The 23,312-nt window shown below is 41.7% G+C and overlaps 6 protein-coding genes and 2 long non-coding RNA genes across 12 annotated transcripts; 3 read left to right on the top strand and 5 right to left on the bottom strand.

The window, feature by feature from the left end:
- Window positions 1–136: 136 nt before the first annotated feature.
- Window positions 137–4,270, top strand: LOC104799416. 2 transcript variants are annotated; one of them, XM_010521937.2, is made up of 3 exons: window positions 137–520; window positions 1,402–3,638; window positions 3,745–4,270. In XM_010521937.2, exons 2-3 carry the CDS (start codon window positions 1,521–1,523, stop codon window positions 4,039–4,041), a joined length of 2,415 nt encoding a protein of 804 aa, XP_010520239.1. In that variant the 5' UTR covers window positions 137–520; window positions 1,402–1,520; the 3' UTR covers window positions 4,042–4,270. The 2 variants fall into 2 exon arrangements, with proteins under 2 accessions (XP_010520239.1, XP_019056333.1); XM_019200788.1 differs by lacking the exon at window positions 137–520 and adding an exon at window positions 560–627.
- A 106-nt stretch (window positions 4,271–4,376) lies between these two features.
- On the bottom strand, window positions 4,377–6,453 carry LOC104799414. The gene is made up of 4 exons (XR_769572.2): window positions 6,361–6,453; window positions 5,868–6,230; window positions 5,644–5,721; window positions 4,377–5,513 (listed from the first exon to the last, which is right to left on the bottom strand). It is a non-coding gene; the product is annotated as an uncharacterized LOC104799414 (long non-coding RNA).
- On the top strand, window positions 6,178–6,574 carry LOC104799415. The gene is made up of 2 exons (XR_769573.2): window positions 6,178–6,264; window positions 6,376–6,574. It is a non-coding gene; the product is annotated as an uncharacterized LOC104799415 (long non-coding RNA).
- A 743-nt stretch (window positions 6,575–7,317) lies between these two features.
- LOC104799724 (tubulin beta-2 chain-like) lies at window positions 7,318–7,645 on the bottom strand. Its single transcript, XM_010522364.1, has 2 exons — window positions 7,473–7,645; window positions 7,318–7,417 (listed from the first exon to the last, which is right to left on the bottom strand). Exons 1-2 carry the CDS (start codon window positions 7,643–7,645, stop codon window positions 7,318–7,320), a joined length of 273 nt encoding a protein of 90 aa, XP_010520666.1.
- A 337-nt stretch (window positions 7,646–7,982) lies between these two features.
- On the bottom strand, window positions 7,983–9,659 carry LOC104799412. 2 transcript variants are annotated; one of them, XM_010521936.1, is made up of 4 exons: window positions 9,297–9,659; window positions 8,851–8,893; window positions 8,353–8,501; window positions 7,983–8,255 (listed from the first exon to the last, which is right to left on the bottom strand). In XM_010521936.1, exons 1-3 carry the CDS (start codon window positions 9,564–9,566, stop codon window positions 8,377–8,379), a joined length of 438 nt encoding a protein of 145 aa, XP_010520238.1. In that variant the 5' UTR covers window positions 9,567–9,659; the 3' UTR covers window positions 7,983–8,255; window positions 8,353–8,376. The 2 variants fall into 2 exon arrangements, with proteins under 2 accessions (XP_010520238.1, XP_010520237.1); XM_010521935.1 differs by having other exon boundaries at window positions 7,983–8,501; window positions 9,297–9,658.
- Window positions 9,660–9,890: 231 nt separating this feature from the next.
- On the bottom strand, window positions 9,891–12,072 carry LOC104799411 (tubulin beta-2 chain-like). Its single transcript, XM_010521934.2, has 3 exons — window positions 11,586–12,072; window positions 11,181–11,450; window positions 9,891–10,717 (listed from the first exon to the last, which is right to left on the bottom strand). Exons 1-3 carry the CDS (start codon window positions 11,977–11,979, stop codon window positions 10,035–10,037), a joined length of 1,347 nt encoding a protein of 448 aa, XP_010520236.1. The 5' UTR covers window positions 11,980–12,072; the 3' UTR covers window positions 9,891–10,034.
- A 260-nt stretch (window positions 12,073–12,332) lies between these two features.
- Window positions 12,333–19,132, bottom strand: LOC104799410. 3 transcript variants are annotated; one of them, XM_010521932.2, is made up of 8 exons: window positions 19,032–19,132; window positions 18,161–18,429; window positions 17,852–18,067; window positions 15,051–17,762; window positions 14,753–14,937; window positions 14,457–14,668; window positions 13,179–13,650; window positions 12,333–12,719 (listed from the first exon to the last, which is right to left on the bottom strand). In XM_010521932.2, exons 2-6 carry the CDS (start codon window positions 18,365–18,367, stop codon window positions 14,587–14,589), a joined length of 3,402 nt encoding a protein of 1,133 aa, XP_010520234.1. In that variant the 5' UTR covers window positions 18,368–18,429; window positions 19,032–19,132; the 3' UTR covers window positions 12,333–12,719; window positions 13,179–13,650; window positions 14,457–14,586. The 3 variants fall into 3 exon arrangements, with proteins under 3 accessions (XP_010520234.1, XP_010520233.1, XP_010520235.1); XM_010521931.2 differs by having other exon boundaries at window positions 13,179–13,267; XM_010521933.2 differs by having other exon boundaries at window positions 12,333–12,679; window positions 13,179–13,267.
- Window positions 19,133–19,561: 429 nt separating this feature from the next.
- On the top strand, window positions 19,562–23,241 carry LOC104799409 (mitochondrial uncoupling protein 2). Its single transcript, XM_010521930.1, has 9 exons — window positions 19,562–19,859; window positions 20,849–21,067; window positions 21,188–21,266; window positions 21,369–21,502; window positions 21,583–21,681; window positions 21,789–21,893; window positions 22,533–22,607; window positions 22,828–22,914; window positions 23,012–23,241. Exons 1-9 carry the CDS (start codon window positions 19,779–19,781, stop codon window positions 23,048–23,050), a joined length of 918 nt encoding a protein of 305 aa, XP_010520232.1. The 5' UTR covers window positions 19,562–19,778; the 3' UTR covers window positions 23,051–23,241.
- Window positions 23,242–23,312: the final 71 nt, after the last annotated feature.

The following is a 23,312-nucleotide window of genomic DNA, read 5'->3' as shown; positions in this document are numbered from 1 at the left end:
TATATATATATATATATATATATATATATATATTATAATGAATTGATAGATGAATGGAAAACATACATATTTTAAATAGGATATAATTAATTATCTATATCCTAAGTTTATGCGCAGACGATCCAAGAGAGATGGCTGAATATTTTATGAAGCTATAATTAATAATAACATAGGTGTAATAAAATGTATTTTTGCTGTATGTACAACACCTACGAGGGGCCCACCTGACAAGAACCATTCCCGCGCCTTCCTCGATGGAGATGTGATCTTGACCGCATGATTCATCCTCCCTTTCATTCTTCACCGTCTGATCATCCTCCTTCTCTCTCTCTCTCGTTTTCCCTCTCTCTCTCTCTCTCTCTCTCTCTCTCTCTCTTTAGTGTTTAATTGTGAGATCACATCTCTTCTCTGCTTAGGATCTCAGCTACCGTTGATTCACTTGGCCAGTGAACCGACTCCATGATTTTCTTCTTCTTCTTCGTCGTCGTCGAGTTGGCTGGGTTCTGCATATCTCTTTGAGGTAACTTCTCCATTTGAATCGCAATTTTTCTCGGGAAAATGTCTCCGTTTGGTTTGGTGGAAACCTTGCCGTTTGGCTAAGAAAACACTCTGTTGCTTTGTTTAGAGGTATGGTTTCTTACGTTTAAGCCTCTCACATCCCGCGGTGCTTTCACTTGGCTTGAATCTGAAGAATGTGTGATAATCCCGTTCTTCTCTGCTACCGGTTAACCTAATGATGTGAAACAGTTCACGATTCCGCTCACTTTCTTACGGATTTGAGCGTGCACTTCGAATTTTGACGTATTGTTTCCAGATGATCCTCGGATTTTGAAGTAGTAATAGTTTTGAATTTCGATTGAGGCTTGATTGCGGCGTTTGTGATTCTGAGAGCCTGCTATAAGTGTCTTCGTTTGAATAAATGCGCCTTTGGAGTTTGTTCTTTGTGTTGTCTTCAAATTTTGAATTTCTTTTCCGATTTTGGATCCGTCGCTCCGAATCAAATGGGGAAATTTTGTCGTTTCTCGTTGTTTGTGATAGTTCGTGATAAATGCGAGCAAACATCGTTTAGCTGTTTCCGGGGGAGATGGGTCCGTTGCATTGCCTTATCTCAAGATCTTGAAAAAGTCTTAAATCAACCTGCATTTTCAGGGACTAGGACCACTTTTCTTTGCTCTTGGTTCCCTTTCCTTATCTGTTTATGGCTCGCAATTTTTCTTGTTCCATTTTCTTTCTTTGCAGTCTCTCTTGTTTTTTCCTTAGTTGCCGTGATAATTCGGTTGCCTACCTATCAGAAACGCTTGCAGTGCACTTTTGTTGTGTTTGGTAGCTTAACAATTGATTGATTGATTGAGAGAGTTAAGCATCTGAGCAGATTTGTTCTTTTTTGCTTTTCGTATTCAGGCAACTGCTCATGCTACGTCGGTTAAGTGGGATTGAAGTGGTAGATCTGAGGATCATGTGAATTCTGCGTTCTTGCCTTCGAACCCTTTGTTCTGTTACTCCTGCAAACAACACTGTCAATGGAATGCCAATTGAAGCCGCCAGAGGCTCCGAAGGAGCAGCCTATCTACAAAACTTCCTCGTCGTCTAAACCTTTACAGAATCCTGCTGAGCAATGTATGAAGAAACGAGCTAGTGGAGAGCGTGAGCTCGTCAAGTATATGTCGAAGTTGCCCGGTTTTTTGGAGAGAACTGAAACCCCTCAGGACAAATTCTTGAATGTTGGTGTTCTTGATTGGGGCCGCCTGGAGAAGTGGCAACATAGTCATACACATACATCAGGAAAAAGTAGTCACCCTTCGGTTTCTGAACTGCATGCTTCAGTGGCTCTGTCGAAAGATGAGTCATCTATTCGCTCAAGAAAGGTTCAGACCCATTCTTCGGTACATCAGAGGACTCAGCATAACGCAATGCAGTTCCATCTGTTTTCGACTCCTGAAACGGGGTCTCAGATTCCCAAATCTTATAATGAGTGTGTAAAGGAGTGTCGGAACAGAAAAACCGTTCGACAAACCAACTCCAAGGATCATCGATATTCCGGAATACCGAACGAACAGGTTTGTCAAGGCATTGCTGTGGCTGGGTCAGATAGATGTGAAAGTAAGAACTTGATAGATAATAAGATCTGTCCAAAATGTGAAACTCTGTCAAATGGGTTGAAACCAGAGTTTGGCTTGAACGTGGAGATAAAATCAAAGACTCACAAGAACAGACGTGGCAAACATGAGGAAACGTTGAACGAGAGCAACCAAAATGATCATGAGGGTGAAGTTGCTCGAAAGCCACAGGGGGCATCTGAGCTCTACCATTTAACCAAGAAGGTGGCTCGAAAAGAGGCTAAACCTTCTAGTAGGAGGAGTTCAACTAAAGGGGCCAATGAATTTTGCGATGCTGAAGTAGATAATAGCAAAAAAAATTCTTGTTCCTTGCCTGTGCCACTCTCAGAAAAAGCAAGTGCCAGTTCCTCACAAGATAAAAGACCGGCCTTGTTACCTATGAAAGATAGCGCGGGTGAGCATGCCCAAGGACAAGGTCCGAAGTTGTGTGATGCAACATCTGATAATGGAAGAAACATATCGCCTTTTCAGAGACTTGGCTCCAATACAAGTAAAACATGTAAACAAAACGGTGAAAGATATGCTGTTCCAGTGACCCAGCTGAACTCGAAAGTTAACTCTGCAATGTCTGGATCACAAAATGTTGCTACTTCGTCTGGTATTGACAATTCAGACAGTAACAGACCCGGTGGAAAAGATAGAGCTGCCATAAGTCCATTTAGAAGGTTACTAGAGCCGCTATTGAGGCCAAAAGCAACTCACTCAGGTAATTCTTCGGAGGATCCACGAGCTCAAAGGTTTCAAAGAGTAAAATTAGGTATCGGTGGTTGCAAAACAGTAAACATTGATGATTCGGCTCAGGAGAAAAGGGTTGTGTCAACCATGGTTCAAGCTGTTTTACGTGCAATGGTTAAGAACAACCAACTGTTGTTTACATTTGCGGTGAACAAGGAAAGCGATATTCTTGCTGCCACAGTGAAGAAACTGGGAAGCTTGGAAGGGAATGACGGTACAACTATTCATAATTTCTTCTCCATTCAAGAGCATAAGAAGAACGGTGCCTGGTTAAACCAGAGAGGCAAAGGCCAAACACATGGTATCATCTCCAACGTTTTCGCTCAGATGAGGGTCTCCTCTTCACCTGCTGGCGCTATCAAAGAGTTCGTTCTCTTCTCTGTAGACTTAGGACAAGGGAACGGGGAAAAATCTCACTTGCAGCTGAAAAACGAACTCGCAGCCATTGTCATCAAGATGCCAAGAAGGATCAACACAAGTGATTCTAGAGACACTGTTCAGAATCGCGATGATGGGGAAGAGAACTGTCTTGAAGATCGCATAGAAGGCAAGAAGGATAGTCCAGTTATTTCCAATCAAGACATAAGTGTTACTGTCATACTTCAGAGCGGTGTTCATAGCCTGCCTCACAAAGGTGGACCGTCTTCTCTGATCCAACGATGGAGGTCAGGTGGCTCGTGTGATTGCGGTGGTTGGGACATTGGCTGCAATCTCAGAGTTCTTTCCAACCGGTCGAGCAAAAATCCCGCATCATCCTCTTCAGAACGGCTAGATCTCTTCTCTCTGGTACCGATTGTTCACTTCTTTCCATTATCCACACCCGCTTTATTTCACATCGAAACCAAATATTCATCAGTAGCTACGAACTAACGTGGTTTCTAATTAATTGCAGGGGGGGCAACCAGAAGAACAGCCATTCTTGAGCTTTATACCCTTCAAGGAAGGGATATACTCAGTCGGGTACAACTCATCGCTCTCACAACTACAAGCCTTTTCGATTTGTATAGCAGTTGCAGAAAGTAGGAAACTTTCAGAAACCTTAGAACAGAAAAGCTCTCACGATGAACATAATAAAGCTTCAGTCAGAGTTCCAGATCAAGAAACTAAGTGTAATGGCACAGCAGAAGACGAGGTCGCAGAAAGATACGTAGCGTATCCGCCGCCTCTGTCGCCTGCTGGACGGGTCTAGTTTTTTTCTTTTCCTTTTACCTCAGAGCAGATTTTTTTTGTTTCCAAGTTCTGTGATCATGTTAGTGTTAAATGTAGTGCAGCCATTGCAGGAGAATAAGAAAGCAGGTATACTATGCAGGATCTCTATGGGCTCTCAATTCCAAAATGTAAGTGTGAATATCGTATGATATATATATATATATATATGTCATGCTTATAATGGTAAAAAACCAATTTCTGGCTGTGGATATCATCGGTCCCAGAGACTTAGAAGATTTAGTTCCGAATTTTTTTTTTTTTTTTTACGTTGAAGCTTCTTTCGAGGGCTAAAAATGAGAATGGGTTTTTATTGATAGTATCCCCATTACAAGTTCGGAATTTTCTTTTTAATATTTCTTTTGTCTGACAGAAGAACTATTCTGTTACATCCAAACCCTTTCTTATGAAAGTGTAAATACTTATAGATAAAGAAATAAAAAAATGTATCATTCCAGAAAAAAGGAAATAAAAAGGGTATCATTGCAGGGGAAAAAAACCCCAACCCCAAGGAAAAAAGAGTACAAAACAGAAAAAAGAGTACAAAACAGAACAATAACCCATAAAAGTTTGACTTTTTTCCTTTTTTAACAAATAAATGGGCCATGGGAGGGAAATAAATGGGCCTAACATGATACTGAAACGGCCCAATAGCATGATTCTAAAAGGAGCCCCATATAAATTATAATTATACCATACCGGTCTAAAGCAGTAAAGATAGAGTGGAAACTAGGTATTTGGTTGGTTGAAGTAACTATTGAATAGAATGGGTGGACTACTCACTGACGTAAATCAGCAAACACATACTTGACACGTGCATATATTATATATATATTATTGTTCTTCTCCACCGTGTCGGAGGCCGACCTAGTACAGAGCCAAGACTCTATCCCTACCGGAAGGTTACTTATTACGAGGTTGTTTGTGCTTTGGACTTGGGCCTCTATGATTTTATCGTTATCTTTATTTTTCACAGGTAAATTATTCCGAATACTCTTATTTTTTACTTGTAACATGAAAACCCCCATTCCAGGGTTTTACTTCGTCACCCTCGTCTCCACATTCTTATCCGCATTCACCTTTGTCACGGTTATCCATATGCACAATATTTTCTCGGAAACTACACGAGATGGAAAAATAGCTCCGACCTGGCACACTTCATGCCAGGATAGATGCCCGTCGATAGGTTTACGTAAATCTAATCATCTAACTCGCTTCAGGACCAGGATAGATGGAAACGAGGACTTACCCAACGTTCAGAGAGTTCAGCCTCGGCACAGTGTTAAACAGAACCGCTCGGCCCGATCTTCGTCAATTTCTCATCAGTACTCTTGAGAAATTTCGTTCCTTTGCCCATTTCCATCAAAGGGTCTTGTGTTTTTTGTCTGTCTGTGCTTTGAAAATTTTGATCTTACTAACATATGAGATTCTGTATCGATCCCCTTTGTACGTGTCCTGAAAAGATAGCAATTGATTTGAGCCAAGCAACAAACATGCTAATATATACAGGAGAGAACCGACCAATGAAGTGGTGGGCTATGAGGGTGAGAGTGGCTCTGTATGTAATGTAGGGCAAGCACTTGACCTATTGCAGCAGCAAAGGCAGAGACTTGTACCACCTTAACGCTTATAGGATCAGGTGGTGGGCTCATTACTCCGTAACCTATTAATCAAAGTCCGCTGAATCAATCCATCTCCCCCTCTTTCTGTAATGGTTTGTTCTCCATATAATACAAACTTGGCCTCCCGAGTATCTAAGAACAGGTTAATTGGATATGGATTTTAAGTACAAATGGCGACATTTGGTACCTGAAATGAGATTGATGATACCTCTGCATGAGTGTTGCATTCTTTACAGGAAGAACTATACCAGAGAGCGTTGTCTACAGCTTCGGGACCCTCTTGCTAGATCTTCTCAGCGGCAAACACATTCCACCTAGCCATGAAAGTTGAACAAAGAAACGGTAAGTTTGTCACTTGTCATAAAACTGAAATTTATTGATCCGAATAAGCTTTTCTTTCCGATGTCGTATCACGACGTAATGCAGAAATTATAACGAGATCGATGTTCCTTCTCTGATGAATTCGTCGAAAAAACGCTGCGTCATCTGCAATGCAGCTCTTGTTCAGAACATATACAGGAAACACTGAACTCCCGAAAGCACAGCGATGCTACATTCAGAAACAAGGATATCGTTACAGCCAGGTAACTCAGTAATAAGTAATATAATAGAACCCATAAAATTTTGAAACTAAAATCTAGGGTTTTGCATGTTCTGATTGGATAATGGGATTGTATTACCAACTATTTTGCAAGGAGGTGTTCTGATGAGTGAAATGCCACAAGAAGCTCTCGTACTAGGTTGAATTACTATCGCGACACGGACATCAGTAGGGTAAAACTAACATGTCTCACGACGGTCTAAACCCAACTCACGTTCCCTATTGGTGGGTGAACAATCCAACACTTGGTGAATTCTGCTTCACAATGATAGGAAGAGCCGACATCGAAGGATAAAAAAGCAACGTCGCTATGGCTTGCCTGCCACAAGCCAGTTATCCCTATGGTAACTTTTCTGACACCTCTATCTTCAAATTCCGAATGTCTAAAGGATCGATAGGCCACGCTTTCACGGTTCGTATTCGTACTGAAAATTAGAATCGAACGAGCTTTTACCCTTTTGTTCCACACGAGATTTTTGTTCTCGTTGAGCTCATCTTAGGACACCTGCGTTATCTTTTAACAGATGTGTCGTCCCAGCCAAACTCCCCACCTGACAATCCTCCGCCCGGATCGGCCCGCAAAAGCGGACCTTGGGTCCAAAAAGAGGGGCAGTGCCCTGCCTCCGATTCACGAAGTAAGTAAAATAACGTTAAAAGTAGTAGTATTTCACTTGCGCCGAAGTTCCCACTTATCCTACACCTCTCAAGTCATATCACAAAGTCGGACTAGAGTCAAACTCAACAGGGTCTTCTTTCCCCGCTGATTCTGCCAAGTCCGTTCCCTTGGCTGTGGTTTCGCTGGATAGTAGACAGGACAGTGGAAATCTCGTTAATCCATTCATGTGCGTCACTAATTAGATGACGAGGCATTTGGCTACCTTAAGAGAGTCATAGTTACTCCCGCCGTTTACCCGCCGTTCTTATGAGTGAAATGCCACATTTACGCAGAAGAATAGACAATCGCAAGCATTACCTTGCAGGCAGTCACAGTTCTCAGCCTCCTTACAGACAACATCGAGGACAGAGTCGATGAGCTCTACCCCTTCGGTGTAGAACCCTTGGCCCAGTTGTTACCGGCACCAGACTGGCCGAAGACGAAGTTGTCGGGACGGAAGATCTGACCGTAAGGACCAGATCTGACGTTGTCCATGATCAGGTTCCAGGTCCATGAGAACCGCGCGAGGAACAAACCTTCCGCAACTAGCCTCGTTGTAGTAGACATTGATACGCTCGAGTTGAAGATCGGAGTCGCCTTGGTAGCGACCAGTGGGATCGATGCCATGCTCGGCACAGACGACCTCCCATAACTTGGCACTGACCTGGTTACCGCATTGGCCACCCTGGATATGAAGGATCTCACGCATCTTCGCTCGCAGAAGGGGAACGAGAAATCTAGGGTTTTGAGGGATTCGAGATTTTGAATTTTGAAATGGGAGGAGGAAGGTAGGGGAAGGCACCGGCTTTTATATGGAGAAGGAAAAAAAGTTGGCCTGAACGGCTAATTTTAATGATTTATCCGTTTATTTGCTATTTCGTCTACCATTTTTGTACGAAAAACAATATAGAAAATATAAGGTAAATTAAATCCTGGATAATGGGCATAATTTGTGGAATAAATTTATGGAAAAAATGAAACTTTATGAAAATTTGAAACCTTTTTAGAGGATTTGGGACACTATTTGTTCACAATGTTTTTAGAAACATAGGAGAATGTAAGACAGAACACACTCAGAGACAATTACTACATCCTTTTCATAAATCTTACTAAAAGAGCAAAAAGTTTCTGCATCTACAAGTTCAATCTTTTTCCACATAACCAACGCATGAAGCTTTTGAATTCAAGCAAGGAGATGATGTGTAAAACTTATGACTCCATCAAAGATAAATACAGCAGATTGACCGACGACAGTCGCGATTTTAAAGTTTTACGGGACCATCTTTTCCCCTATGGAAGCTATGGCGATTTCGGAGAAGCTACAAAAGAGAAGAAACTGTTTTCTTGGAAGGGAAATAACTAAAACAAGGGTGGCAGAAACCCGGATACTGAAACAGCGAAAAAAGCGATCAGTACCAATGATCGAAGACGATGGATGGATCAAGAAGATTGGATATCGGCGATTGGGTTTGTTGAGTTTGAAGGCTTTGAAAGATTCGGTATATACTTCCAACATCGCTTGTGAACTCCGCTTATCTTCTTGGGAGCTTCTGCAGCGGTCAGTCCTGCAACGAGCACATATCTGTTAGTCTAATGGAACGGCCTATACAAAAGATACAATCACATGCTACTCGTCTTTCCAAAACTGAGAAATCTTAATGTCAATCCACCAACAATCTATAAAGACTTTAATTTTCGCAATTCATCCAACTGGAAGACACCTAACAATTCAACATTATAGCCCGTAAATGGGATATGCTCCTATAGACAATTACTGTCTTTGGAATCATCTTCAACCTTGGCTTGAGATCAATACAAAAGATTCAAGCCTGTGTTCTGTTTGGCCCAAGAGCTGAACATTACCCATAAACGAAATGTGTTTTGACAGAGAACAAGGTGATTAATAAAACTCACCGTCCTTGTGAACAATCCCCCACGCCTTTCCATGTCTGCCATCCTGCAATTTAAGCCGAAACTAACCAATAATAAAACCCCACTTTGCAGAAAGCCATTCTTCAATCTCCTACTCAATGATTCAACAGATTCTAAATCTGAGCATAGTGCATACGATTCTGCCTATTGTACATAATTCAGGAACCAGATCCCAAAAAGCTTCCTTCCTTCTGATGCAACATTTTCTCGGGAAACAAACAGCACATTCATAAAAACATGAACATTCACAAATTCTACCCATGATCCATAATTTCCATAACATGTAGACAGGAAGTAACAATAAAATAGCGAATAAAAAGCAAAAACGATAACCACCGTATGGTCAATTTTCATGAAATAGACAATGAACCAACCAGAAGGCATAGGGGAACAAAAGATGATCGAGAGGAGAAGGAATAGACAGAGACCTTGTAGAGATTGATCTTGGTGATTTCGTATGAAACGCCGCTCCAGTGAGTCTTAGCCATATGATAACCGATTCCCCAGTTGGGTAAGAACTGAGCCACTTCGAACAGGTTCTTCTTCCTCCTCCGTTTGGGTTTACTCGATGCGGAAATAGGGTTTTGGCTCGATTGAGATGCCGAAGAGGAGAAATTCCTCAGCAGATTGAACGAGACACTTAAAACACCTGCAGTTTCGACCCTTGCAGCTGCTTTCGTAAGGCTCATAGCCGCCATTGCTACTCTCTCTCTCTCTCTCTCGCTCCCCTCTCTTCACTGCGTTCGGCGACTCGGAGGGTGAAAAATGAAGGGAGCAGAGAGAAGTTTGGTTTATTCATAAACGGCCCCATACTCGTAATTAATAAAAAAAAAACAGACCCCAATACTTTCTCGCATTGACAAAACGTGGCCCCGCGTAATCCATACACTTCGTGCCGTTTTGCTTACTCGTACGAGGCATGTGTGCCGGTTTTCTCAATTGTTTACGACAGGAAGTTTCAACCCAGTCTTGTGGCGTCAGATGAGATATATGAACATATAAAGTAAACCTAATAAGGCTGATTATCTCTACACCCAAATCGGATCAGTGCATTTAGATATCTGAAATTGTTGTTCGTCCCAGAGAGAACAGAATTTAAGAAGAAAATACAAAACAAACAACAACAAAGTGAATTTGTAGAGATGATACTAACAAAGGGCAATTTGCTAGTACTCCTCTTCCTGTTGGTACTCACCCTCGTCCTCATAGTCCCCTTCTTCATCTGCGGTCGCATCCTGGTACTGCTGGTACTCGGACACGAGGTCATTCATATTGCTCTCCGCCTCTGTGAACTCCATCTCGTCCATTCCCTCACCCGTGTACCAATGCAAGAAAGCCTTCCTCCTGAACATGGCCGTGAACTGCTCGCTCACCCGTCTGAACATCTCTTGGATGGAGGTTGAGTTCCCGATGAATGTCGAAGCCATCTTCAAGCCGGTGGGTGGGATGTCACAGACAGTTGATTTCACGTTGTTGGGGATCCATTCAACGAAGTAGGACGAGTTCTTGTTCTGCACGTTCAGCATCTGTTCATCCACCTCTTTCGTACTCATCTTGCCGCGGAACATGGCTGAGGCTGTAAGGTAGCGGCCATGTCGTGGGTCGGCTGCACACATCATGTTCTTCGCATCCCACATTTGCTGGGTGAGCTCTGGAACTGTGAGGGCTCGGTATTGCTGAGAGCCACGTGAGGTGAGAGGAGCGAAACCCACCATGAAGAAGTGAAGACGAGGGAAGGGGATGAGATTCACGGCCAGTTTCCGGAGGTCAGAGTTGAGTTGACCAGGGAATCTCAGACAGCAAGTCACTCCAGACATCGTGGCAGATATCAAGTGGTTCAAGTCACCAACTGCAGAGAAAAGAACGAGATGGTATCTATCATTCATAACAACAAGAAATGCTCACTGTATCTCGTGTGAGACAGCAAGCTGGGGTTCACTCAGTTAACAAAACAAAGCATAAAGGTGGAGATCATAGACACACAAAAATATGTATCATCTCCACAAATAGCATACATTTCCACAATTACATGTCAAGCAAAACATATCTGTAGATTCTGTACAATGAATACGGGAAGCTGTGAAACAGCTAAAACATTATCATAACAATCGGTCATTGGCTTTATATGTAGAAAGAGTTCATATGGAAGGAGTATTCACAAAACAGGACCAAACAATAACTTAGTATTGTCACACAGATGAACAAGATGTGATAGGGGAGCATATAAACTTATCGTGAACAGTGAAAACAGTACAAAACCAACAAGAGTTGTTCTAAACATAACGCATTAATCCGAGGACGAGAAAACTTACAGCTGGGAGTAGTAAGTTTAAGGGTCCTGAAGCAAATATCATACAAGGCCTCATTGTCCAGAACCATGCACTCATCTGCGTTTTCAACAAGCTGGTGAACAGACAAAGTGGCGTTATAGGGCTCAACGACGGTATCAGAAACCTTAGGAGACGGGAATACAGAGAAAGTCAGCATCATCCGATCTGGGTATTCTTCCCGGATCTTTGAGATCAACAGTGTTCCCATCCCAGAACCAGTTCCACCTCCCAAGGAGTGGCAAACCTGAAACCCTGCACAGAGAATTCGACAAATCAAACATCAGCACCACGGAAACGCCTAGAACGAAACCTAACCAAGAAAATAACCACAAACATACAGAAGAAAAACACTAGAGAATGAAAACCGCAGGTAGGGAATCAAATCACCTTGCAGGCAGTCACAGTTCTCCGCCTCTTTACGGACAACATCGAGGACAGAATCGATAAGCTCGGCTCCCTCAGTGTAGTGCCCCTTGGCCCAGTTGTTACCAGCACCAGACTGGCCAAAGACGAAGTTGTCGGGACGGAAGATCTGACCGTAAGGACCAGATCTGATGCTGTCCATGGTGCCAGGCTCCAAGTCCATGAGGACAGCACGAGGAACGAATCTCCCATGAGTAGCCTCGTTGTAGTAAACATTGATACGCTCGAGTTGCAGATCGGAGTCACCTTGGTAGCGACCGGTCGGATCGATGCCATGCTCGGCGCAGACGACTTCCCAAAACTTGGCACCGATCTGGTTACCGCATTGGCCACCCTGGATGTGAAGAATCTCACGCATCTTTAGATATCGGAGAAATCTAGGATTTCGAAATTCGAAATGGGGAGGAGGACTGGAGGATAAAGCTAGGGTTTCCAAAGCGTAGTAGAACGTAATGGGGGACAGTGCCAGGGGCTTTATAGAGACTTTTTTAATTAAAAAAAAAAGCATTTGAACGGCTAATGGCGTATTTTTTGTAATGAGTGGAAATTTTGAAATTCAAATAAAACTGAAATGACCATACATATCCAAACGATGTCGTTTTCCGTAACGGATAAAAGATAAAGAAGATCACGTGATGATTGGCTGTCAATTTAAGACGTTTACCAAACCAATCACTAAGTTAAATTAAAATAATTTTTACATAAAAAACATTTAGATAATGAATAAACTCTCTTCTTTATTTTCCTGTCTGAAACAAACAGAAATCGAATTTAAGAGAGAAATTAAAGCCAATGGGCAACTTTGCTACATATTTCGTGACATAACCTTTAAAACGCCAAAAAAACAGAGATCAAGATTGCAAAAGTTGAATCCTCTACACTGCATATGGTGACTATGTTTGGTTAAAGTGGATGATGATGATGATGGTGATGGTGATGGTGATGGATGGTGATGATGCACATCCTAGCATTTTTCTGTGTAAAAAAAAACCCTTCAGGATGGAATATCAGAGAAGCGGCTGCATGTTTCCATAATGCTCCTCCTTATGCTCAATGTCCTGAAAGGAGAAAAGGGTCGATTTTTCTGTTCCCGAGCTCCTGGAACAACAAATGTCTCAAACCCAACATGCTTCAACATAAATACATCTACTTCCTAATGTTCTAATCTTCACAACAAAACCAATTACTTCATTGTCTAAGTATACCAACCACAAGGATGATGACTTGCAATAAAATTGTAAATAAAAAACTAGGGCTCAAAACAGTGGAAAACAAAACCCAGCAAAAATTTCAGTCAGCATAACATGGGTACTATACATATGCTTGCTTTGGGTCTCAACAAGTCTGACAGACAATTCTTTGATGCTAAATATGAACTAAGGTAGACCATGAAAGGAGCCATATTTGATTCCTAATATGGTCTAAACATATCTCCTGATCATGATACGTCACGTACTGTCCAATAAACAAGATGATTAAGATAACTCTTTAATGTCTAAGCAAACATATGGCATAGCAAAGGAACGTTTTAGGTCTAGTCGTGGAAAACCATCTTACCAGCAAATTCTACGGGGAAGAAGCTGATACCAATGTCGCCAAGCTTTTCAGCCCTTGTTCGTGTAGCTGCTCCACCAAAAGCAGGCAGGCTGGTCGAGTAATTTAACCGCACACAAGAAAAGAAAAAGCACAAATGTAAGGACTTTATACAATAGCCCAAGCCCCTGGGTTTAGGCCAACTGATTCACAGCACAGTAAAATACAGCAAAATGGTTATCAAGCTTTAAACGTATTTTCAATAATCAAAAGGCAAAGTCCCCGGAGAAAAAACCAGCAGTCATGCTAGCTACAGTATGTCTCCGATGGCTAAAGATCCTATATAAGTTGAATTGTTTCCCCAGAATCTTTTCCAAGTGTTGCTTGTTTGCCCTGAGTACAAGCCACACTATAATAAAGTTCGCTACTTTCCATAACTTTCCACCTCTGGAAGATTCTAAGTCGTCATTCTTTGTTCATCGTTTTTCTATCGACCCTGAGACAACAGTCACGATCAGTCCAACTTCCCACTTCTCAGAGACTTGGAAGAAATCACTCCAAGTTAAGAATTTGTCCCTCAAATGTCATATATTTGGTACATCAGGTGAGGTGACAAATCTACTCTAGCTACTAAAAGGCTAAACTTGCAGAAGATATAACACTGAGAAGACGGCCAGATTAAGGATGAAACATCAAGAAGTGGCAAATGATAAACGGAAAACTTAACACAAAGGCTATGACAATGTATACATGAGAAAAAAAACGTGTTCAATATACATTATAACAGTTCCAGAGTGCACTCTTTCCCCACAAAACATTATCTGAATAACAATCAGTATCAGTTGTCTCCTATATGATCCATGAGTTTCCAGGATTTGTTAATCATGGATCAGCACACGAAAGTACCTTTGTAAATGTTCAAATCTTTTATCTACTAAAGCTTGAAACTCTATCATCTAATCAGTAAATCCTAGTTATAAATATGCGATCTTGATTCCTATAATTCTATTATATACAATGATACAATCTCCTACAAGGCTTAGTTCTAGCGTTGTACACTTTATTCTTACACACTTTATTCTTACATACGGATAACCGAGACATTTTAATCTGTGGTTAAGAAGTTTATAAAGATTCTACTCTAGTAGTGTTATGAACGAGGAAGGACAAAACGTGGAATGGAAGGACAAATATGGGAAGACGTCTAAGAACTAGAAATGTTGACACTTGAGTATCATATTAAGTTATTAACATCAAGAAAAGCTAGTATACCTCTTTGTAGATACCAAAAGCATAACTTACATAATTAACTGCAGCCAAAATCTGATAGCAGAAGTGGCGATGAAGGGTCACCAGGTCTTGGTAGCCAACATGGCCACCAAAGGAATCCGGTTTGACATTTCACGACGAAAATACGGAGATTTGAACCGCATCATGCTATTCCTTTTTTCTTGCTATCATGGCCCTCGGAATCTGCTTTCTTTGTATTGTTTTGTGAACCATCGGCATAAGCTCTAGCAAGGATAATTGAAAAAATGTCATGTAGGGTAAATTTGCATTATAGCTAAGTCTTGTCAGAATAACTAAAATAAACTTACAGTTTGCATTTCTTTGCGTTCTGCTTGATTATTAAGACCATATCCATGGACTTCTTTTGGTGCTCCTTGGTCTGAGAGTGGAAATCTAAACCTTCAATTGTTTCACAGTCAACTTTACAGATACGACACCATGCTGCAGTTCCTAACTTCCGTTTTCTTGAATTTTCAAAGGGTTCAACAACTCCCTATATGCAAAGAGGAAGAATGCATAGTCAACAAGCTTAAAGGTATGCAACCAAAATATTGAGACACATCTATATACTAGAAAACAGATGTAGAACAAATCAAAATACGAAACCTTAAAAGGAATGGAACCACTATCATCTGGAAATCCTTGGAGGGAATATCTGCTCCTAAATCCCGGGTCACCGGGCCGGCGAGGGATACCATTTAAACCAACTTGCTTTTCCAACCTTGAAATACCAAGAAAACCATGCGGACCAAATTGATCATCTCCCCTTATATGGCTGGGTAGGACATCATGTTTCATCACAACATGATGACGTAATTGCTCGTCGATTCTAAAATTACCACAAGCTTCAAACTCCCTTCTAGCCAAGTGGCTAGGAAGATCAAACCGATCCCTACCTGCAGTGTCATTCATGCTCAATTGACCACCACCACCTATATATCGATGACCAAGTTGGTTCTCTCCCAAATCATTAAAAGGCTGGAAGAATCTTGAGGTGGGACCTGAATCAAAATCAATCTTGTACTTCTCCTGAGGCCAAAGTGCACTCGTGCCAAATTCTCTATTAAATGGTTTCCAAGAACAAGCCCCGGATCTTGGAAAGGAATCACTATCTAAGTGAGAAGGCCCAGGGGTATGCTTGAAACCTTCGTCCAAGAGCCTATGTCCAGGAGGCTCCAATGAAACAGGGTTTAAACGGTCACTTGGCAAAGGCTTGAACCTTCCATCTCTTAATCCAAGAGCAAATGAGTTCCTTGCACTAGGGGATACCTGCGAAGCATTAGCAGGGGGAAGATGCACTTCATCATAAGGACCTTCAGGTCTGTGATGGCCACGACCATAAGGAGGCACTCTCCCTTGAAACGATTGAGCAACAGAAAAGTCAGTTCGAGTACCAGACAAAATTTTGGGGCCATGAGGCCGAACTAGGGGAGGGTATCTAGGTGCAGACATATGTTGTGGAACCCCTGCTGATTTTTGCCCAGAAAGTGCACCAGGTCTTTGTTTGGAATTTATAAGCTCATGAGTAACTGGTGGCTGATTATTGCCTGATTTGATACCTAGCGAAACCTGCATTTGCGGAAGATCTCTATTCTTCTCCACTTTTTCAATATTTTCCCCAGCCTTAGCAGCTTCAGCAGCTATTCCTTCTATAACAGAACCCTTCCCTGCGTTCCTCGGGCCATTGACATCCTTTTCTTTTATCATTTGCTTGCCTTCAAGCTCGCTTTTCACTTCACGGTTCTCAACAGCTGCGCTGGACCCACGGTCAGATTCAACGGGTTCCTCAGTCCCGTTGCCTTTATGCTCAGTATCAAATTTAGTTGTATCTTCTTCTTCTGTACATTTCACTTTATTTTCAGCACTCGGATTGACATTCAAGGTAGACTCAGCTTCTCTATCATCTTCAACTCTTTCATCACCTTGCTTTCCCACTGTAGGACTTGAAGTTACTCCATCCTGCTTCTTGGGTGCCAAAGGTAACTGATTTTCAGTCCCCTGAGTTATACCCTGCATCAAGGCTGGCTGGCCTGGTGCAGGCTGACCTGATCTCTCTGGCAAAGCACTACCAGAATGCAGGCTCATTTGTGGTTCAAATCCATGTTTTTGCATACTCGGCTGGTGCAACTCTGTGGCTTGTTGATATTTCTGTAAACCCTGAAGTGTGCCTTGGGGACGTAAATGAGACTGCGAAGCTACAGGTGGATGAGTGAAAACGCTCTGCTGATGCATCTGATTATGAACTACACCCGATGATTGTCCCATGGTAGGTTGCTGTGACAAGGGCTGCTGTGCTGGGTGCATAACTTGGCCTTGAGGGACTGAAGGTCCTACTTGCTGATGGACTGGGGGCTGCTGTTTTTGCATTGGAAAGTGAGATTGGGGAGAGCGTTGATGGGACATCTGTCGAGGAAAAAGATTCTGCATCTGAGTAGGTCGCAGTGTTGGTTGATTTTCAACCTGATAGTGCACAGGTCTATTACTCTGAAGCCCCACGTGATTTTGCTGGTTAAAATGTGGCTGCAAATGATTCAGATGACCATTAAAATGAGCAGGTGGCTGCAGTGCCCGAGCCTGGCCAGCAGGACGCGACGGCGGTATATTTTGAACAGTGTTAGTCTGAGAAGGAGGCACGTGATGCTGCATGTGAATCTGAGATTGATTTTGCCCAGGAAACTGCTGATATTGAGGTGCTGGAGCATGCTGCAATTGAGGCTGACCAGAGTATACTTGTGGAATAGATTGTGTTTGGGAATGTGACTGAGGTTGACCATGCAAAGCTGGCAATGTCTGCGATGGGAATTGAGGAACTGAAGGGTATGTTTGAGACAGTGGTGCAGCAACTGTCAGATTCATAGATTGAGATGCTGGAGCTGCCTGAGAAACAACATGAGATTGTGGCTGAACCGAGCACTGAGCTTGTAGTTGTGTTTGAAGCTGCACCTGATTTTGACTTAGAGGCTCAGACTTAATTGGTTGACGCACATGTGGAGCTTGGTGTTGGCCAGTAATTAGGGTTGGTTGAGCTTGAGATTGCAATGGTTGCTGCAAGTTCGGTGCAAATGCTTGCTGCTGATATGGAAGGTATCCCGAATAGCCCTGGTAGTATTGCTGATACTGTTGCTGCTGGTACCATTGTTCTGGAGTTGGGGTTCGTACCGCCTGACCCTGGGGGTTAGGAACTGGGGTGGCTTGGGAAGTGGTCATAGCAGTACCTGCTTGAGTGGAAGCTTGTGCCTGACCTTCGCCAGCTGCCATGCCTGAGCAAGCAATCGGCTGGGAACCCTGTGATTCCTGAACCCTAACTTGTTGAGTGCCCTGGCATCAATCATTACAAACATATACTGTTAAAAACTAAAGCTAATCATTTATTGTTCTTTGGAAATAAACAGAGTTATGGGACTCACAGGACAAACTTGAGCATGCTCCAGCACTTGATGATGTACAATCTGAACTCCACACCTGTTGCATACAACTAGTGAATTACCAAAAGCGCATCCCAAGCAATGTGATGAGCTCTCTGACAGAGTACCCAGCCATGTGCATCCACTCTTCTGGTATAAACAATGAACCTTAGTTTTGCCAATAGTATCAGCCAATACTTTGTTCGTCTCCATGAGCGGCTGAAATACAGTGGCTACAATGTGTTAATTGCCAAACAAACAAGACAGACAAAGGAAGGCTATCGAGAAAACTTTAGTATGAGAAGGAAAAACCTTTGCATCCGCTTGAGTCACCAAGTAGCCATCATATGGGCATGCCATACTCGTGCTTGCGATGTATGTCAAACATGGTTTACAATACAAGTGAGTGCACATAGACTGCAGAGCTTCATTTGGGTAAACTAGCAGACGGCAGACAGGACAGAAGTACTCTCCGGCGAGAGATTGAATGTTTGGTATGCATTCAATGTCGAAACCCATGGCTTATGCTTATCTGACCTTCAGCTTCAAAGGGTAACTGGCATCAGTGAACGTTACGGTACCTGATCAAAAAAGAAACAAGGAAGATTTTAAAGCGAAAGTAACAATTAGTAACCAATATACACTAGGATACTCTAAATGCTCGTTTAATGATTCGGGAAGGAATAGAAGGCAACAAGCTTGAGACGAGTCTAGATGAGGTTCTATTGAGAAAGCAATGATGCCATGCCAACAGAACAGTGCAACGAGATTATAGATTCCAAAAAGAAAACCAGGCAACTCCATGTTCACCAGACAGAGGAAGCACAAAGATCAAAACACGCGCGGCGTCTTTAAGGAAAAAAGAGAATGCGGAATGGTCACGCCAAGAAACACATAAGCATACCAAAAACCAGAAATTATCAATTCTCGTTCGCTTCTTTTTCCCCATCTTTCCCGGAAATCATCAGAAAACGAAAATCTTACACTAACAGAGACTTTCCCCAACATTTCCTACGATCAAAACTCAAAACCCTAATCCGAGCAGAACAAGAGAAAGAAAAGCAAGTAAATTTTCAGTCGCAATAAAAGACGAGAGCGAGCAGGTTAGGTTTCCTCGATGGAAATCAAACGAAATTAGACAGGCCCAAAAGCACCATTGATGAGGTCAAGAGAATCTTCTTACAAGTCAATATTCCGACGATCGGCCAGCGACGGAACGGAGTAGAGAGAGAGAAGAAGAAGAAGAAAAACCTTTTGCGCCTGAATGGCAAAATTGTGAATTTATTCACGAACTATTTATTTCCAAACTTTTAGTACATTTCGTTTTTAAATGCATATATATAGATCTAATGTTTTAGTAACGAGATTCGTTAGCTATAAAGCACGACAATTAACGACGTTAATTACACGTGTACGTTATCTTTTTAATTTGTTGATAATTCCGTCATCCGTGAGTCCCACGGTAATTAATTTAACGCCGTTTCTTTTGTAAATTAATTATTCATAAATAGCATTTTGTTTAAACGAGATTTAGCAATTTCAGAAAGTAATCAACTTTAAATGGCAGCTGATTGTGAAATTAATGTCTGAAAAGTGAAAAGGGAGGAGACTGAAACCCTCCAGACGATGTAGAAGGTTCAATCTGGGATCAATAATATTATATTTAATTAACCATAAAAAAAAAAGTTTATAGTACTCGTGGAAATGGTAACGACGAGTCGCAGCTCAGGACGTCGTGAAGTAGTTACGCCATTGGAGTCCCTTTCTGACCTCGCTTTCCTGCATAACCACGCTATTTTTCGACGACCCATTTGCTTAAACCGTGTTAATCACACGTTTGTTTTTTGTCTACTGGCCATTGCCCAATAGCTGCTCTCCAGATTTCGATTAGCTTTTCGTCACTGTAGCTATCGGCACATCTGGAGCAACAATGGCGGATCTCAATCCCCGGACCGAGATTTCGTTCCTCGAGACCTTCGTTTGCAGCGCGTTCGCCGCTTGTTTTGCTGAGGTATCGAGTTTATGACGATGCCGGCTTTTGTCGATTTCACTGCATATCTATGGATTGGAGGTTGAAAGTTTTTGAGTTACGCAGTTTCTGGATTTCACGGATTTGGATTAATAGAGTTTCTACTTAGGGGTTTATCAGTAATCTCTTGGATTGGTGATGTGCCATTTTTGGTCATGCGGAGAATTATGTTTAGGATTAGCCGCATTGTGTTGAAGCTTCGAAATTGAGCTTCAATATGAAGGAAATTCTTTGAGTAACGTGTCGTTTTAGGGCTTGGAGCTGGAAATTTTGTGAGATGTAGTTACAAGGATTTGATGATTCTAAATTTCGGGGAAATTTCCGTGATCCATGTTGAAATCTTTAGGAATGTGACTTTTTTGGGTTTATCGTTTAGAAAACTTTCAAGCAGAACATTCATGGGTCAATTCGTGATGAGTTATGTCAGAAATTTGGCAGCTGGTTTCAAAGTTTCTGATGGTTTTTCTGAAAATTTCTTAATGTTGATGTTAATCTCAGTTGAGAAAAGATCATCCATTTGTTTTCTTCAAACCTGCTCATAATCGAAAGGTTCTGAAATCTCATCGCGTTTCAACTTGTCTCATTGATAATCTATGGAGCAAACTAATGGTAATCCGTCGTAAAACGGGGGTTATCGTTTTATCCTGCAAAGATGGCCTAATCTGTTGCTTTTTTACTTCCTCTCTTCATTTGGCAACAAAAAGTTCTATTCGGTTCCGATTTAAGATAATGCTTGTGGGGGTGAAGGAAAGTTAGATTCTTCTAAGTTCGACTTTATTTCTTTATCCGAATCTTGAACTTTCGGGGTTGTTTTCTGTTTTTGATCATTCTCTAAGGAGAAGATTATTCTTTACTGTTTCCCTTTTTATTGTTTTTTGCTTTGCTCCTTTTGTATGGACTTGTTTCTAGTCAGTTTTGTTTTTTCATGTACTGGAAATCCTCATTTGTTGTATTGCCTGTGGGTTTTGCAGCTCTGTACCGTACCTTTGGACACCATCAAGGTGAGACTTCAACTCCAAAGAAAAATCGCCACAGGAGATGGCACGATTTTGGCAAAGTACAAGGGTTCATATGGTACTCTGACGACAATCGTGAGGGAAGAAGGTCTTCCCGCTCTCTGGAGAGGCATGATTGCAGGGTTGCATCGCCAATGCATTTATGGTGGCCTAAGGATCGGGTTATATGAGCCCGTGAGTATATCAGATCATATAGTTTCCTTCCTTCCTTCAAGCTCTTTTTTTTTACTCGCTTCTTATAAAATACTTACCTGATGAAAACGTGTAACTACAAACAATCACGGTTCTGAACAGGTCAAGACGTTTCTGGTTGGAAGTGATTTTGTCGGAGACATTCCATTACATCAAAAGATTCTAGCAGCTTTGTTAACGGGTTAGTTCAGTTGATCTTCTGTTTGTGATCATCCCTCGGAAACTTCTTTTCAAATTAATCGTCCGTGTTTATAAAAATAATCTTTGTTGACAATACTTCCAGGGGCTATTGCCATCATAGTAGCTAATCCAACTGATCTCGTTAAAGTTCGCCTTCAAGCTGAGGGTAAATTGCCAGCTGGGGTGCCTAGGCGTTATGCCGGGGCCGTCGATGCTTATGTCACTATAGTGAGGCAGGTTAGTTTCGTTTATATAACAATCTCAAAGACTTTGCTACGAAGAGTAGCATTTTGATATGTTCCTGGCAAAAAAAACAGGAAGGACTTGGTGCACTATGGACCGGGCTTGGCCCCAATATAGCGCGCAATGCTATCATAAACGCTGCTGAGCTAGCCAGTTACGATCAAATAAAGCAGGTGATGTTATTTTCTGGAAAGGGGTTGCATTATTGTTTAGCATATAAATGGATTTTTATTGCTTTGACTGTAGTCCACATTATCCTGATACGTCCATACATATGCAGACAATTATGAAAATTCCAGGCTTCACAGACAGTATTCTAACTCATCTACTAGCTGGTCTGGCTGCAGGCTTTTTTGCTGTCTGTATTGGTTCACCCATTGATGTGGTAAGCATTCAATCTCATCTTTACATAAAGCAAGAAGATTTCAGAACCTCTTAGTCTTGTTTCATCATTGCAATACATCTAAATTATTTATATCTCTTATATGGACAAGTTAGATCTGAATGAGCATGATAGATAGTCATAATCTTTTCTCATAGTTATTATGCAAACTGCCCCAAGTCATAGACTCTTATGACTGCTGCGGACGACATTGTTGAAATCCCATAGGTTGAGTTCTATCTACAAGTTTATGTCAAACGGCGTTGGATCTAATAAGAGTTGGGTTCATTTAAAACTACAACTTGTTGGAACATGTTAAAAGAAGTTGAGGGACAAAACAATGTCCCAACCCATGAATATAATGCACGTAGCCCCTTCCCTCAAGTTGGAAAGACACGGATAATCACATAGTAGCGACACTGAATATAGCATCTGTGTGTGTTTGTGTCTGCAAACTCGTTTTCTGCTCCCTGCCCTCTGCGTTTGCGATTAGACTTTGGTAAATGCAGCATTATTAGATAATAATGCTACCGAGGGTGAAGAAGGAGAGATATATTCTAGAAGAAAAAAATCACTTGTTACTACAAGAAGCAAAAAGAAAAGTTTAATGTGTGGTATCTGTACATGGCTCTTGTGTTCCAGGTGAAATCTAGAATGATGGGGGATTCTACCTACAGAAACACGGGCGATTGTTTCGTCAAGACTTTAAAGAACGAGGTATGATGGTTCTATATTACCAAAATCCAACAGATATGGTCTTCTTTTTTGCAAATAAAACTGTTATGGGATGTGAAGTAGATGATTTTAGACAAATGACTCTCGATACAAACTTGCATGGTGTTCAAGTCTCTGCTGTGTGTGGTGTGTTGTATTTTTGAAACTTTTAAAACAAGATTTTGGGTTTTTTTTTGGTGTGGGGGGGGGGGGGGATGAACAGGGATTTCTGGCCTTCTACAAAGGGTTTCTCCCAAATTTCACCAGACTTGGGACGTGGAACGTCATCATGTTCCTCACTCTCGAACAAGTAAGCTTCTTCTTCTTCCCAATCTGCACGTCTGCTGATGATATCATTTTCATCGTCTGGGATTTTTTAACTCGTGATTCTGTTTCTGCTCCATTAGGTGAAAAGGGTGTTTGTAAGGGACGTGTTCTACGACTGAGTCTCACTCAGTCGTCCGCGTACAGCTATAGCTCTACCCCCCATGTATTTGTTTAGGTACATGTACACTTCACCAATTACCCTTCCATTTGTTTTCCTTGAGTTGTTATTCTTTGGAACTTCATCCTCATGAACAACGTGATCGAGCTAGGTATTCGTTTAGATGTGGCCTTTTTTTGGCTTTTTCTTCTCTCTTTGGTGTGGTGATGATCCTTTTCCCAAATAATGATTTTCTTTTTTTGAAAATTCTAAAATGGTGTTTT

This window comes from Tarenaya hassleriana, unplaced genomic scaffold (genome assembly GCF_000463585.1).
Source record: "Tarenaya hassleriana unplaced genomic scaffold, ASM46358v1 Cleome6, whole genome shotgun sequence".
NCBI lineage: Eukaryota > Viridiplantae > Streptophyta > Magnoliopsida > Brassicales > Cleomaceae > Tarenaya > Tarenaya hassleriana.
Note: the sequence above shows the minus strand (reverse complement) of the source record. Positions and strands in the feature narration are given on the sequence as shown.